Source organism: Brassica napus, assembly GCF_020379485.1.
Source record: "Brassica napus cultivar Da-Ae chromosome A9 unlocalized genomic scaffold, Da-Ae chrA09_Random_21, whole genome shotgun sequence".
Taxonomy (NCBI): domain Eukaryota; kingdom Viridiplantae; phylum Streptophyta; class Magnoliopsida; order Brassicales; family Brassicaceae; genus Brassica; species Brassica napus.
The window spans coordinates 12,031-27,939 of record NW_026014110.1 but is presented as its reverse complement, the minus strand read 5'-3'; the positions used below and the strand labels follow the sequence as shown (position 1 = coordinate 27,939).

Below are 15,909 nucleotides of genomic sequence, written 5' to 3'. Positions count from 1 at the left end.
ACCTTGTACAAGAACGAAGTAACAGTATGTGACCCTCTCATTTTTATCTTATAGGGAAACAACTAAAAGAATTAACTGTTCATTATTAAACACAAGAAACAATCTGTACTGGTGGCAATTTCTATATCCCATGCAATTGCAAAAACCTTCTATGAGTGGAAGGAGACGACGTAAAGCCCATATAGTTAGGCAAATATGTTTGGGATGGGTTATTATTTTACTAGATAGACCCACATTTGATCAAGGTGGCTGCATCGTCACTTGACATAACATTTGTCGGTTGGTCCGAGTGGTCATAAACCTATGCCTCAAATATCCGGCGAAACACTTTCTGCATGTGTCCATTTACAGATTGTAAGTACTCCTAATTTTGAAATTAATATTTACATATCTATATTTTTAAAATTTCCGTAATGTTTATTAATTTTGATTTCAGGCCGAAAAGCAAGGCGAACTTCCTTCCCTTTCCAGATTTTCAAGGCACTCACGAGAACTGGAGTGGAGCTTTCGTTAATGCTAGATCGATCGAGAACAACAACAACGTCATGACCCGGATCCAAGAGCATCAGACACAGATTTCTCAGCAGTCTGAATATGGTACTCATGTTCTTTTTCCACACCAAAATTAGACAAGTTTTGCGAAGAGGTATACAATCACTCAAATATATACTTTAAACTTGATTAATATTATTACTAATATTTTCCTATATTATTTTGTATTAAAAATACGGACAATAGGATTGGGATCAATCAACGATTTTCCCAGGGTAACCTCTTCCTATGTTCGTTGAGGTGATGTTCCGGCTCAACTCTGAACGGAGTTGACAGATGCTCATAACAAGATTTCATCAATGAGGATTGATTGATCCATATGTTTGTAAACCATATGTTTTTCGGCATACATGTGGAGAGACTTGACAGCTACTCGAGCTTTAGAGATTACACGTAAAAATATTAATATCATCATACCAACTTTGGAGGAGCAAGCTGACCGGGAATTAATAATGGATAAAGCGGTTTGAGAGACTAGGGTCGAGTTTTTCAACGATGTTGATTAGAAATAGTTTCTGTATTTTTATTTTGTTTTATAATTTCTATAAAAACTAGTTTAAAATTTTATAAAATATTCATTAATTTTATTGATGTTCTGGTGTATTAAATAGTTAATTCATTTAAACATAAACTAGATACCAAATGTTTCTATTCTTTAAATCCAACATTTGCATCAATAAAATAACTTCGAAAATATTATGATGTTGTCGATAAAAATACAAAAGGACTTTCCTTTTTTTATTTGCTAATATGATCATCTTTAGCACATTGTCTATTTTCACAAATTCAATGTCCGATTAAGAAGGCAACTACAAAACGTGGAAATGAATTTATACAAAATATTTAAAAGGACGATCCAGAACATTTTTGGAGTTATCATATAAATTCAGATGTTTTTTTAGATTTGTGCAGACTTAGACATCTTTAAGAAATACAAGATGGATTTTGGTTGAAGAAATGCTTGCCACATTTTTTTTTATTGTTGGCCAGTAAGAGATATATTCTCCCTCGAGATGTATTCAAGAGATCAAGTTTGGAAACAATTCAGAGTTTAATAAAAGGGTGTTAAACAGTATTGGCCAAGTTTGTAGGCTAAACCAGGAACTGCATTGCCTTTACAAACATGAGAAACAAAAGATTTTATTCCTACTTTAAAGTATGTAAAAATTGTCTTATCTATTTGTTTATTTTTATCCGTTAACAGTTTCATTTATATTTTCAGGATTGTATTGGAGCTATTGATGGAACATATTTCTGCTATTGTAGTAATAATTAAATAAAACTGTTAGTTATCAAAACAGAAATAGAGTTTTATCTATGAATGTCCTAGTTGCGTGCAATTTTGATTTGCAGTTCAAATATGTTACAACTGGTTGGGAAGGTTCAGCTCATGATGCAAAAGTGTTAAATGATGCATTAATGAGAAGTAGCAATAAATTTGAAACCCCCAAGGTAATTGCATTACTCAATAGAAATATATAGTATGTGTTTAAGATCGGTTAATTAATTATAAGTTCTTGATTTTTCATGTAGGAGATTTGGTAGATAACCATCTGAAATCTGAAAACTTGGTAGCCGAGTTTGTAGGCTAAACCAGGAACTGCATTGCATCCAAATAAATTTAGCTAAATTCCATCAAATCTAAAATCCTTTAAAAATTTCAAATCCCTAATCAAATAAGCCCTTTAATATATTTGAAGGTATATTTAAGTACCAAATGGTTATATATTTTAAAAAATCCAACAGTTAATTCAACAAAATAAACTTTACATAATTTTTTATCCCTTTCGTAATTTGTTAAAATATGATAATCTACTTACAAGGTTGTCATTTTATTCAGATAATAGTCCCTTGTTATTTACAAAATAAACTTTACAAAAAAATAACGACCAATCACAATGATGATACTGATTCAGCTAAAGTAACTGAGCCCACGGAATTCACCCCACCAAACCTCTCCCAAAATATCAAGATATTGAAGAAAAGAAAATGTATACGTGACACTACTTTACAAAGGCTATATAAACCCTAGACTAGCACAAGGTTCCATCCAACACAAACACATACATCTACTTATTAACCATGAAGCTTCATGGACTAGCCTTGATAGGTTTTCTAATTGCCGTGGTGAGTTGCAAAGCTATTGAGGAATGCCGAGAGAACGAGCCATTCACATGTGGAAACACTGATCAGTTAAGCAGTAAAAGTTTCCCAAAAGACTTCATATTCGGTGTTGCTTCTGCTGCTTACCAGGCATGTTACAAATCAACAATTTTTGACGTAGAAAACCATTTAAAATATTAAATCCAACGTTGCATGGTTGTTTCTTATTATTGTAGGTGGAAGGGGGCAGAGGACGTGGTCTTAACGTTTGGGATGGCTTCACTCACCGATACCCAGGTATATCATCTACATGGTACATATATATACATATGTACAACTCTTATCATTCTTAGTATAAAATGTATCTGTTTACTATCAGAGAAGGGAGGATCCGATCATGGGAATGGAGACACTACTTGTGAGTCATATACGAGATGGCAGGTTAGTTCCTCACTGAGTCATATACCAGATGGCAGGTTAATTTCTCATTTCCTCACTATATATAATGATATCCGAGTGCGTGTGTAAACTGCAGAAAGATATAGACATCATAGACGAACTCAATGCTACTGGCTACAGATTCTCATTTGCCTGGTCAAGAATCATTCCAAGTATGAACACATAAACAATCTATTTATACAAAAGAATTCTCGTAATTTGATTGTGATTGTTGGGAAGATTAAATATATGATATGTATACATGAGCAGAAGGAAAGGTGAGTAGGGGAGTGAACAAAGGAGGTATCGAATACTACCACAAACTTCTAGATGGCCTCATCGCTAAGAATATAACCCCTTTTGTTACCCTCTATCACTGGGACCTTCCTCAAACACTGCAAGATGAGTATGAAGGTTTCTTGAACCGCACCGTCATGTATGTCATTTGGGCCGCGTTCTTAGCAAGGAATATAAGAAGAAAAACATATATACATAAGTGATCTCATGTTAATGATTTGATTCTATGCTATGCACAGAGATGACTTTAGAGACTATGCGGATCTATGTTTCAAGGAATTTGGTGGAAAGGTGAAGAACTGGATCACGATCAACCAGCTGTACACAGTGCCTACGAGAGGCTATGCAATCGGAACAGATGCACCCGGTCGATGTTCTCCGGCGGTTGATGAGAGATGTTACGGCGGGAATTCTTCAACAGAACCATATATAGTTGCACATAACCAGCTTCTTGCTCATGCTGCGGCGGTCGATGTTTACAGGAGAAAATATAAGGTGAGAGTACGTGGGTTTGTGAATAGGTGTAGTCTTTACGTATATGACTATATCTAATCATATCATTATCGTATGCCGTGACCAACAGTTCCAAAAAGGGAAGATCGGACCAGTGATGATAACCAGATGGTTTCTTCCATTTGATGAGACTGATGCCAGCAGAGATGCAGCTGAGAGGATGAAAGAATTCTTCTTGGGATGGTAACGTATATGTATGTATATATCAACAAAAATGAAATGATTTTCTTATACGTATGTACGTCGACCAGGTTCATGGAGCCGCTAACAAAGGGTAGATACCCAGACATCATGAGGGAAATTGTGGGTAGTCGGCTTCCCAATTTCACGGAAGCAGAAGCGGAACTCGTTGCGGGTTCATATGATTTTCTTGGTCTCAACTACTACACCACTCAGTACGCCCAGGCAAAACCTAACCCAGTTACATGGGCAAATCACACTGCCATGATGGACCCAGGCGCAAAGCTCACATGTACCATTCTGTTTCCTCTTATAGTTACAACCTTTCTATATATAGATATCTCCTTTTAATTATAACATATATGTAAATTGTGAGTGACCACCAATTATTTCATCCTTGGGTTTACAGATAACAATTCACGTGGTGAAAATCTTGGTCCACTGGTACGTGCATGATCCACCCCTGTTACTTCTCAATATTTTTTTTTCTTTCTTGTTTATGGGTAATGGGTATAATATGTACGCTTCCTTTTCTCAGTTCGTTAAAGACGAAAAAAACGGGAATGCCTATTACTACCCAAAAGGCATCTATTACGTTATGGACTACTTCAAAACCAAATACAGTAACCCTTTGATCTATATCACTGAGAACGGTGACTACTACTCATCTCTTTTTTGCATATTAATTAAGTAAATGTGTGTTTCAAATAATGTATAGTTGTTGATGTACCATGATGGTCTAATTAGGATTTAGTACTCCCGGTGAAGAAAACCGTGACAAAGCTATTGCTGATTCCAAGCGGATCGATTATCTCTGCAGTCATCTATGTTTTCTCCGCAAGGTCATCAGGTGAGGGGAAGCTACTTTATTTTTTTCTCTTTTGAATTTGATGTATGGTCATCATCATGCATAGGCTTTGAATTATGATTTTTCCTGTTTCCAGGGAGAAGGGTGTCAACATAAAAGGATACTTTGCATGGGCTCTTGGAGATAATTATGAATTCTGCAAAGGTTTTACCGTTAGATTCGGACTTAGTTACGTTAACTGGACAGACCTCAATGATAGAAATCTCAAAGACTCTGGCAAATGGTACCAAAGCTTTATTAACGGTACCAATAAGAACCCTGCCAAACAATATTTCCGCCGCCCAAACCTCTCCTTCCAGAACCAGAAGAAGAAGCTCGCAGATGCATGAAACACTTTATCCCACCATCATGATCATCTTCATATCTCTACTACTTGCTTCATAGATAAGGAGCTTGTTGTACTAAATAAAAATTCTAATAAAAGATGATCATTTACTAATGAATATTTTCGTTTGAGTTCAATCCCTTCTTACCGCTTCAGTTACGTTTTACTTTGGATGATTAGGTTAGGTTTTACAAATTATAAAACTTGGCATGTCAGCTATTCATGTGAGATTTGTAGATTTAGATAAGAGAGAGTCTATGTGTAAATGCGAGAGCTAGCAAGAATAGTAACACAAAGTACACAAGAGAATATCTCTACAAAAAATATGTGTATTTACTAGTATTTTTAAAGTAAATTTACTGATATCAACCTTAGATTCTGTCAGCACTTGCTTCCAAAAAACCCTAGATTCTTCAATCGCGACCTCCTCTGAGCTGAGTCTGAATTCTGATACCAATTTGTTCAACTTAACGCTCAGATTACGACCTAGATCTACTCGATTGCTTGAATATAAAAAAAACATGCAAGAAGACACGGTTTGTTCACCCGTGTTGGCTCTCCCTACAAAATGTTGTAGATCAAATGTCAGTAAACCCGCATGAAGCAAAATTATTGGCTCTCCCTTGCCGTTTGCGATCTATGATGAATGTGAAGGAGAAGGAAATAGTTTGGCAGTACAAACAGAGACAGAGAGACTTATTGAAATTTCTACTGAACCTGTGTCAGTCAGTCAAAACGTGGAGGAAGAAATCCAAACGGAGAAACACGAGGAGAGACAGCTTAGATCATCTCTTCATCAAAATGTAAAAAAAAAAGATTGACGAAAGAATAGACTTATGGGCTGACATCCGGAACTACTATGATTCTTCTATCATTTGGAAAAATCTGTAGATGGTTGTAGGAGATTTTAATGAGACTTTGAACATTGATAAACACTCTTCAAATGCTGTGAGCTCTAATGAGGGAGTTTCAAGATGTGGTGCAATATTGTTCTCTTCTCGATTCTACCTCACATGGAACAATAGAAGAGCATAAGGCCATATAGCGAAGAGGTTAATAAATAATCACGTGTTACAACTATTTCCGCAGTCTTATAGTGTATTGGAAGGAGGAGGTTGCTAGGATCACTTGAGATGCAGAATTCAGTTACTATCAGAGCTTTGTCGACCAAAGATGCCTCTTAAATTTGTTAACGTTGTGCCAGAGATGGAACAATTCAAGGTCGATATTTTTGGGAGGAATACTTATGAAATATCCAAAATGGTAACCGGAGCAGAGGCCAACCAGACACACCACTCAACCAACCAAAGAATCGACATGACGTATGTGCATTCTAAACACCATATCTCACAAAGCATGAGGTCTTTTGCCAATATGTAAAATATATTTAATATATATTTATTATTTGACAATATGTAAAATAATGTAAAATACATAAATATTAATTTATATATAGAATGATCATTCCGCGCAAGCTGCAGATCTTAACCTAGTTATGTATTGGTTTAAAATTCAGTGTATCACAAAAAAAATAAGAAGTAATGAATTAATTATTTTTTAATATTGAAAAGAGGAGTAATGTTGTACGTTGATATCAAATGAGAGATAACAGAAGTTGTTCATCCATAAGCAAAGTGACCATTGTATCATTAGTGAGGGATAAAAGTTTGTTTGTAAAGATAAGCATTTTAAGTAATACTTAACCTATAAGTTCATGCTGATATTTTTTTTCATTTTATAAATGTATAGTTTTGATATTATCATAAACGTTTGAAATATATGATTTACATTTTAGTGTTATATATTGTGTAACTTTTTAATTTTTTGTTTAAGTTTTTTTATTCAACATGATTAATAATATAGAGTGATTTTTTATATATTTTAATTTGTTTTTAATATTTATTACATTTTCGAGCAGGGTAGAATAAATTCATAATCTGAAATAATCAAATAGAGAATCTTATTCAAAATATATATTTTTGATATTATCATAAACGTTTTAAATATGTGATTTACATTTTATTGTTATATATTGTGTAACTCTTTAATTTTCTTGTTTAAGTTTTTTTATTCAACATGATTAATAATATAAAGTGATTTTTTATATGTTTTACTTTGTTTTTAATATTTATTACATTTTCGAGCAGGGTAGAATAAATTCATAATCTGAAATAATCAAATAGATAATATTATTCAAAATATATATTTTTAATTTCTAAGATTTTCATAGAATACAATTTTAGAATTTATTTATTTATACTATAGAAAGGAAATTTTTATAGGATAATTTATATTTCCATATTTTGCTTAAAATTATATACTTTATTATCTATCATTTTAATATTTTCTACATTTTATAAATAAATATATTGTCCTGTTCAAATAATATAACAATTGTTTTATTAAATCGTATACATAATAGCATCTATCATATATATTATTTTAGTAAATTGTATCGATATAGAATATTAGTTGGATGTTATGATTTTAGGTTTTCTGATTTTTGTTATTATATTAAGATTTTAAAATATTATATTACTTTTGCTTTTTAAATTTTTTTTTTTGTGTTTCATTTCAAACAATATACTTTAACATCTATTATTTTATCTTTTATAAAATTTGGAATATTATCATTTTGACTTCGAAAATTACAAACTTGTATATTTGGTCAAGAAAATTTTCAAATATTATACAATTATTTTGAGTTTAGAAGATTATATGACTTTTGAATATATATTTTGTGTAATATTTTTAATATTTTTCTAAACATATTTTGTTATAATTAAAATAAATATGAGATTTAGAGTCAAAATATCTTTGCATTAGCATCTTTAATGAATTATTAATATTTTAAAATTTTCTAATAGTATATTTTGTATATATTACATGAACTAAAGGTTAGAATATAATATTAGAATTTGTAAATAATCATTTTTAAATAATATATTTTTGGAGTTTCAAAATAAATAAGAAAATAGTATATAGTTGTAGATACAAAAGTTTAACTTATTTTAATTATTTTATTTTCAATAAAAAGTTTATAAAATTGAACTCATTTTAATGGTGAAGGATAATTTATTTAAATGAAAGTATTTTTAAAGTAACATAGGTTGATGTACCAATTTAATATAATTTTCATATTTGATTCATATAATACTTATTTAAATATAATATAGACAATAAATATATAATTTAAAAAAAAAAGACAGCATAGAATTTTTTTTGTTTATAAAAATATTTTAATTAACATTAATTTATATAGTTGTAGAATCACAAGCGTCAAAATTCTTTGTATTCCGTACAATTATTATTTATATACCGTAAAAACACTTTAGCAACCTAGTCATTTGTAATGAGACTGCTAATTCAAATCAACACGCGTCAAGATTCTTTGTATAGACGGTGTGTTCAGAGCCTCTTTAGTCGGACTTGGAGTTTAAAAAAATATTATCAGGTGTCTAATATTTGAGTACTTAAAACATTTCTAATGTAAAATTTTATTTAAAAAAAACATTAGAACAATTTTATAATGGATTGGATTTACTTCAACTCTAGTTCATGCTGAAGTGAAAATAGAGTAATGAACAAAAGATAAAATCATTGTTTTATTTATAGAATAAATTCATTTTTACTCTATTATATAAAAATAGAATATAACTGAAATATAACTGAAAGAAAAATATTCTATATTTCAGTTTAGGAAAATATACGGAATGACTTGCAGATGGTCTAAAGCCTTGGTTAACAATTATATTGATTCAAGGCCACTTTCATCACGAGCCTCACCGCTCACAGGCAACGCATATCTTTATCTATTTTGGCCGCTTGATGCAAGTCACATGAAACCTGAGACTCAGCCTCTCCAAACATACCAATAGAAATCAAAAAGCAACAACAATTTGCTTTTTAATTGTTTAATAATAATTATTGGAGGTGCTTTATCATCGGCAAAACTGTGATCTTTCGTAGCCTTTAAATTCATAGTGGGGAATCTAAAATCGACGGTACGGACGCAATTTGCTTCGTATGCCCCCAGTAATTTTATCCGTAATCAGTTCGATGCTCCTATGCCCAGTCAGCTCTTCTTTATTTTTTACTTCTCGGTAAATATTTATGTCTATTTTCTACAAATTTAAATTTGAACTTTAATGTTGGGTATATATCGTCTAACCTCTATGAATGTCAAAAAAGTTATTTACTTTTATTACAAAAAACAAGGAATATTGTTTATATGTAATGATTGGGAATGTCACTAAACTGGTGGTACCTTTCCTTTGGATTCTCACCAAGCATGTGTGCAGATGGCATATTCAGGTCTATCTCCTTTTAGTCTGCACCTTCTCTTGCGTGTTTTAGTTGATGTAAGGAAAAGTTTAAAAAATCATAGGTCTATCCCAAAAGTAAGGCAAGAGTTGTACAAAAAGCGTAGCGAACCATCAGGAGAAGTCTAATCACATATTAAGAATCTAATATATTACATAAATTAAGCAAATCTATTTTGGAAAATTGAAGCAAATAAAACAATCAAAACAAACTCAAAAGTCAAAATCAAAAGCTAACATAGAATAAGCAAGTTTGAAAAAAAACAAAGAAAATGGTGTGACGGTCAAAACAGCTTATTTTTGAGGGTCACACTGTTAGAAATCTGTTGAAAAAAAACCATTTTAGATTATTATTTTAGATTATTATAAATCGTATTTTGTCACCACATTCCGACGGATCCCTATCTAGAAAAAAATATAATATCTACTCCTTGAAGAAAAAAAAATATTTTATTCATATGTTTGTTACATAAATTGTTACTTAAATTTACACTATTCCTATGATTTTAATGGTTTTATTATTTTAATACCTGGTAGCCTCTATTCTCTACTTCAAAAATAAATTATTCTAAAAAAAAAAGAGTTTTTGTCCAATGGTTACATGCATTTTATATTCTAAAAAGAGAACATAAAAATATATTATTTTTATTATATTAATTTATGATACAATTTTTAACTTCGAAATATTAAAGTTTTATCCATTTATTTTATTTTATAACAATGTACTACCGCAATAAAATATTATTTTAAAACTAAAATTTTATTATATTACATAATTAAAAACAAATGATATACTAAAGATTATATTTAAATGTGTAAATCATATTATATAAGTTTATTCTGGTGTAAAATGAAAACATATTAAAATGAAGGATCATTTTATAAAGAAAAAGTTTCATTCTATTAATAGAATAAAAAACAATGTTACTCTATAATTGGTGTACTACTATTGATCTCTCTACATCAAAATATTAGTGTAAAGTTGAAAAGTGGTATTAGAAAAATAGTATTAGTGGCAATTCCCCTTGTTTTTTACTCTATATTTGGTGTAAAAAGAAAAAAAATAGATTTACCATAGGAGATAATCTAAGATTATTATATAATTAAACAAAATTATATCATTAATCTAATATTCTAAGCTAATCGGGTCATGTGAGAATAACTGGAAAGTGATAATCCAGTTTAATTTACGATGGCTAAAGTACTATAAGATTAAACCGAAAATAGTAAATTAAGGGTGCAACCAAAATCGTATGTTTATAGCCATTAGCCAGTCTTTTTTTTTCCTTTGTGGATCATTTTGGTATATAATGGTTCAAGAAAAATGTATATACTAAATCTGCATCGTAAAATAAATAAATGTACTGGAGTTTAATGGGTCGCTAAGAGATTAACATGTTTTTTTTTTTTTGACGTCAAACGGCCATTCTATTACTCAAACTTGAGGTGGACTGGGTAACCAGACCGGAACAGAACAACCAATAAAATGTAACTTTCTATGGAAGGATCTAGCAGTCTTAGCTAAAAAATCTGAAAACTGATTGCGCGCTCGTGGAACATGAATGATGTCGAAGTCCGGAAAGCAAATCAGCAGCGTCTCTATCCTTTCCAATTCTGTCGCAAAGCTAGGCCAGGCATGAGGATCCTTTATCATTGCTATCAGCTCCTTGCAATCTGTCCCAAAATTCTGGCAAGTTGAGTGTTGAAGCATGTTCTCCATTGCCCACCGCGGTGCTTCAACTTCCGAATGCAGAGCTGATTCCTGTCGATCGAAATTTCTTGTCCCCAACAATTGAATGTTTCCTCCACTGTCGAACCAGACCCATCCACATCCACTATACTGAGCAGAGGCTGTCCAAGATCCATCTATCAAGCAAATATTACCCAAGCTTATGACTTGGGGCTCCTCAGGAAGGCCTTCTTGTACCACGGTTCGTGCCACTTCATTCGCATTAAACCAGGCTTGACATTCACTTTCTGCATGTCGAACCAGCTCCAAAGGATCTCTGTCTATTCCCCTGAAAAGTTTATCGTTCCTAGCCTTCCAAATGTACCAAATTATCCAAGGATAAGGATCTCTGTCCTGCTCCGGCTCGATAATGCTGTTTTTTCTCCAAAATAGGTAATCCATATTTGCGTAAATACTTGGTACTGGAAATAGACCTGGGCTAGACGGAGTTGATGATAAGGACCAGACTTGTAGAGCTGGCGGACACTCGAAAATAGCATGTGTTACAGATTCTTCTAGCTCTCCACATCTTGGGCAGTAGTTATCACATCTCATATTACGTCTTGCTAAATTCCTCGTTACTGCCACATAACCAGTTAATAGCTGCCATATAAGATGACATATCTTCGAAGGTGCTTTTATCTTCCAAGCAAAGGCTTGAAGCTTTGTGATACTCGGTTCTAGGACTTCCTTTTCCCCCTCTGTCATTAACACATTATGAGCCACCCAATATCCAGATTTAACCGTGTATTGGCCATTCCTTGTGTAATTCCAACAAAATGTATCACGACGATGTGCTGAACTTATGGCCAAACTCCTTATAAGTGGTATGTCCTCTAGATTGACATAACTCTCCAAAAGACCAACATCCCACTCTTTCGTTTCCGGATCAATGAAATCACTAACTCTCATACTAGGATGCATTACCGGCGCTATAGGGAGAGCTGGTCTTGCTGGGTTCGTTGGAATCCATGGATCTTCCCATACCTTGACTTCATAGCCTAAATGTATCTTCTGTCTAATTCCCGTTAGAAGCAACTTTCGCGCAGCACTAATGCTAGACCACACGTACGATGGGTTACTAGCAGAGATTACTCTGAGAGGTGAGCTCATCTTGTAGTATCTTCCCCTTAGAACCCTGGCCACCAATGAGTCTGGGAATTGAACTAGTCTCTATAATTGTTTTGCCAATAATGCCAAGCTGAACTCATGGATCATACGAAATCCCATCCCACCCTCTTCCCTTGGTAAACAGACTTTTTCCCATTTCGCCCATTGGATCCCTCTTTTTGGTGGGTTTGAACTCCACCAGAATTTAGCAATGGCACTTGCAAGGTTTTCACATATCTCCAAAGGGAGCAGGAAAGTAGACATTACGTATGTCGGAAGAGCTAGAAGAATAGATTTAATCAACACTTCTTTTCCTCCTTTTGAGAGCCATCTACTTGTCCATCCGTTCACTCTATGCATCAGCTTATCCTTCAAAAACGCAAAAAGTTTGCACTTAGAGCCACTGATGTCTTCCGGGATCCCTAGATAAGTACCCATTCCACCTTCGTTTTGAATTCCCAACACATCTTTAATCTCTTGTCTACTTGTTGCAGTAATCCGCTTACCAAAGAGTAAGAACGATTTATCAAAGTTGATACATTGGCCTGACGTTTTGCCATATTTCCTGACTACTTTCATTACTTCTTCACATTCACGAGGCTCCGCCTTACAGAAGAAAAGGCTATCATCAGCAAAAAGAAGGTGGGACACCGATGGACACGCGCGTGTAACACGCATCCCCGTTATCTTCCCTTGGCTCTCTGCATGATTGAGAAGGCTAGCGAGCGCTTCCGTGCATAGAATAAAAATGAAAGGAGACAAAGGATCTCCTTGACGTAGACCTCTGCCTGGAACAATATTTCCCCTTGGCTCTCCATTCATGAGGACCTTATATTTCACCGACGAAATGCATCTCATTATCCAGGCGATCCAAATTTCTGAGAAGCCCATCTTGCGCATGACAGCTTCGATAAAATACCATTCCATCCTATCATATGCTTTGCTCATGTCAGTTTTAATGGCCATCCTCTTATTGCGCCCACTTGGTTTAGTCCTCAGAGCGTGGAACATCTCTTGTGCGATCATAATGTTGTCTGAGATCTGTCTCCCAGCAACAAAGGCTGACTGGGTTTCCGATATCAGGCCTGGTAACACTTTCTTTAATCTCTAACATAAGACCTTAGAGATTATCTTGTAGCTGACGTTACACAAACTAATGGGCCTGAACTGAGCCATCACATTAGGCTTTGTTATCTTCGGGATGAGGCATATATTTGTATCATTCAGTCCACTCGCCATTGTTCCCTCAAAAAGGAATTGATTAACCATAAGAGTTAAATCCTCCTTTACTATATCCCAAAATTTTTGATAGAAAAGCGCAGTCATCCCATCTGGTCCAGGGGCCTTTTCTGGATGCATAGCAAAAAGCGTTAATTTGACCTCCCATTCAGTGACCGGGGCGATAAGATTGTCATTCATTGCACCAGTGATCGTGGAAGGAACTTGAGCTAGCGCCTCTTCAATGTCCTCTGGATTTGATGATTCAAAAATCTGTCTAAAGTAACTAGTAGCAATGGCAACTAGTCCTTCTTCATCCTCAACAATATTCTCATTCTCATCTAAGAGCTGTGTGATCTTATTTCTTGCCCTTCTCTGCTTTGTCAAGGCATGAAAGAATTTTGTGTTTCTATCTCCTTCTCTCAGCCAGAACACCCGACTTTTCTGTTTCCAGAACATTTCTTCGGCTTTAAGAGCATCAGAGAGTTCCTTCAAAGCTGCTGCAATTTCTTCAGTTGTGGCATTATCATCTGCATATAAACCCTCCAATTTTTCTTTAAGCTCCTCCACTAATTTCGCCGAGTTGACATTATGTTGCTTCCGTCACTCACTCAAAGCTTTTCTGCAACTGGAAATATGTTCCATAATCGTTGCATTGGTAGGAAGATCAGGAGATTTCCATCCCTCAAGGATAACTTGCCTTAGCTCCTCATTATCCAGCCATCTTTTGTCAAACTTGAACTTTTTTGATCTTCTCATCGGCTTTATAAGAATGTCTGCCAGAATCGGACGATGATCCGATCCCCATAACCGCATATACTTCACCGCCGAGTGGGGAAACTTTTCATGCCAATCTGCATTTCCTACTGCTCTGTCTAAGCGACATCGAACAGTTGATCCGCCTGCTCGCTTCCCCATCCAAGAGAGCATGTCCCCCGTGAAAGGAAACTCTAGCATCCCACAATCATGAAGCATCTGCTTAAAAGGGAGGAATGAACTATCAGGGCGTCGTCTTCCTCCTTCTTTCTCATTGTGACATATTATTTCATTAAAATCTCCAATCAAGAACCAAGGTCCATTTCTTGTTGTTGAGAAGCGCGTAAGACGCTCCCAAACTTCGTCACGTCTTTCTAGTACAGGGTCTCCATAAACAAATGTCATATAGACTTTTATTCCATCTATGACTGCCTCAGTGTCAATCATACGGTTATTCGAAAATAAAACATTAACTTGAAATTCATCCATAAAAAATAAAGCTAAACCTCCGCTGAGTCCAAGTGGCTCAACAGTAAACAAATGATCAAATCCTAAGTTGGCTTGAATGTTTTGCAACAGCAGCCTTCTATTCTTCGTCTCAGAAAGGAACACAAGTCCTGGGCGATGCTTCTGACACATCTCCGTAAGGCGTCGAACTGTGAGGTCGCTCCCTATCCCTCGACAGTTCCAACTGATTGTCTTCATTGATAATTTTTTGGGGGTTTTTTGGACCCCTCCAAACCATTTTCCAAATGGGAACTAGCTTTTGATTTTTTCGATTCGCTAAGGCGATTCTTATTATGTGCGGTTCTCTCATAAGAAGAAAACCTGGACGAGGAATGTTGCCTTTTCATTGGAGAACCCTTGCTCAAAAGGCGTGCCTTTGTGCTTTGCAAACCCAGCGGAACTCTACTTCTTGAACGACTCCTTGAGGACCGAGCTCTTGGGCGATCCATCCTAGCAGCAGAGCGTGATGATGATTCTGGAACGCATTCCACACCTTCCATCATCTCCAGTTCCGCTCCCAACAAATCATCTTCATCACAATCCATCGTCATAGCATGTTGATCTTTCTCGCCAATACCCGCAATGTCCATATCCTTTAGTGCATCTATAACCAGATCATCACCTTTGGGGGATTGTTGCATTGCCTTCTCCGTAGGGTAGAAAGTCATTGATCGTACAATTTCATGTCCCCGAACCGTAACGTTTGTATCATCAAGAGCGATACGTGATGGTGTGACAATAGCACTAGCCAGTTTCTTCCCACTACTGTGTCTCACATTTTCAGATCTTGAGGCCACCACCACGTCTTGATCACGAACATGTTCTTGTGCAGCAGAGGATTTCGATGATCCTTTTCTAACGACCTACCAGACGTGTGAAGGCCACCAGACTTGGATTGCTTCTCCCTCCACTGAGAAGTCGCACTATGCTCATAGGGAGTAAACCGGCGACCATATCTAGCTGCATTAGTCTTGCCCATCACACGACTATC

General features: G+C 34.8%; 2 protein-coding genes across 2 annotated transcripts; one reads left to right on the top strand and one right to left on the bottom strand.

Moving 5' to 3' along the window:
• The first annotated feature begins 2,555 nt into the window (after nt 1-2,555).
• LOC125594562 (myrosinase-like) lies at nt 2,556-5,413 on the top strand. Its single transcript, XM_048770719.1, has 12 exons — nt 2,556-2,805; nt 2,892-2,952; nt 3,035-3,096; nt 3,191-3,266; nt 3,364-3,529; nt 3,630-3,885; nt 3,974-4,086; nt 4,155-4,375; nt 4,493-4,527; nt 4,622-4,736; nt 4,831-4,933; nt 5,028-5,413. Exons 1-12 carry the CDS (start codon nt 2,635-2,637, stop codon nt 5,278-5,280), a joined length of 1,632 nt encoding a protein of 543 aa, XP_048626676.1. The 5' UTR covers nt 2,556-2,634; the 3' UTR covers nt 5,281-5,413.
• Nucleotides 5,414-11,257: 5,844 nt separating this feature from the next.
• LOC125594561 lies at nt 11,258-15,586 on the bottom strand. The gene is made up of 7 exons (XM_048770717.1): nt 15,310-15,586; nt 14,267-14,785; nt 13,557-14,185; nt 13,266-13,502; nt 12,585-12,938; nt 11,526-12,500; nt 11,258-11,464 (listed from the first exon to the last, which is right to left on the bottom strand). Exons 1-7 carry the CDS (start codon nt 15,584-15,586, stop codon nt 11,258-11,260), a joined length of 3,198 nt encoding a protein of 1,065 aa, XP_048626674.1.
• Between the last annotated feature and the right edge of the window lie 323 nt (nt 15,587-15,909).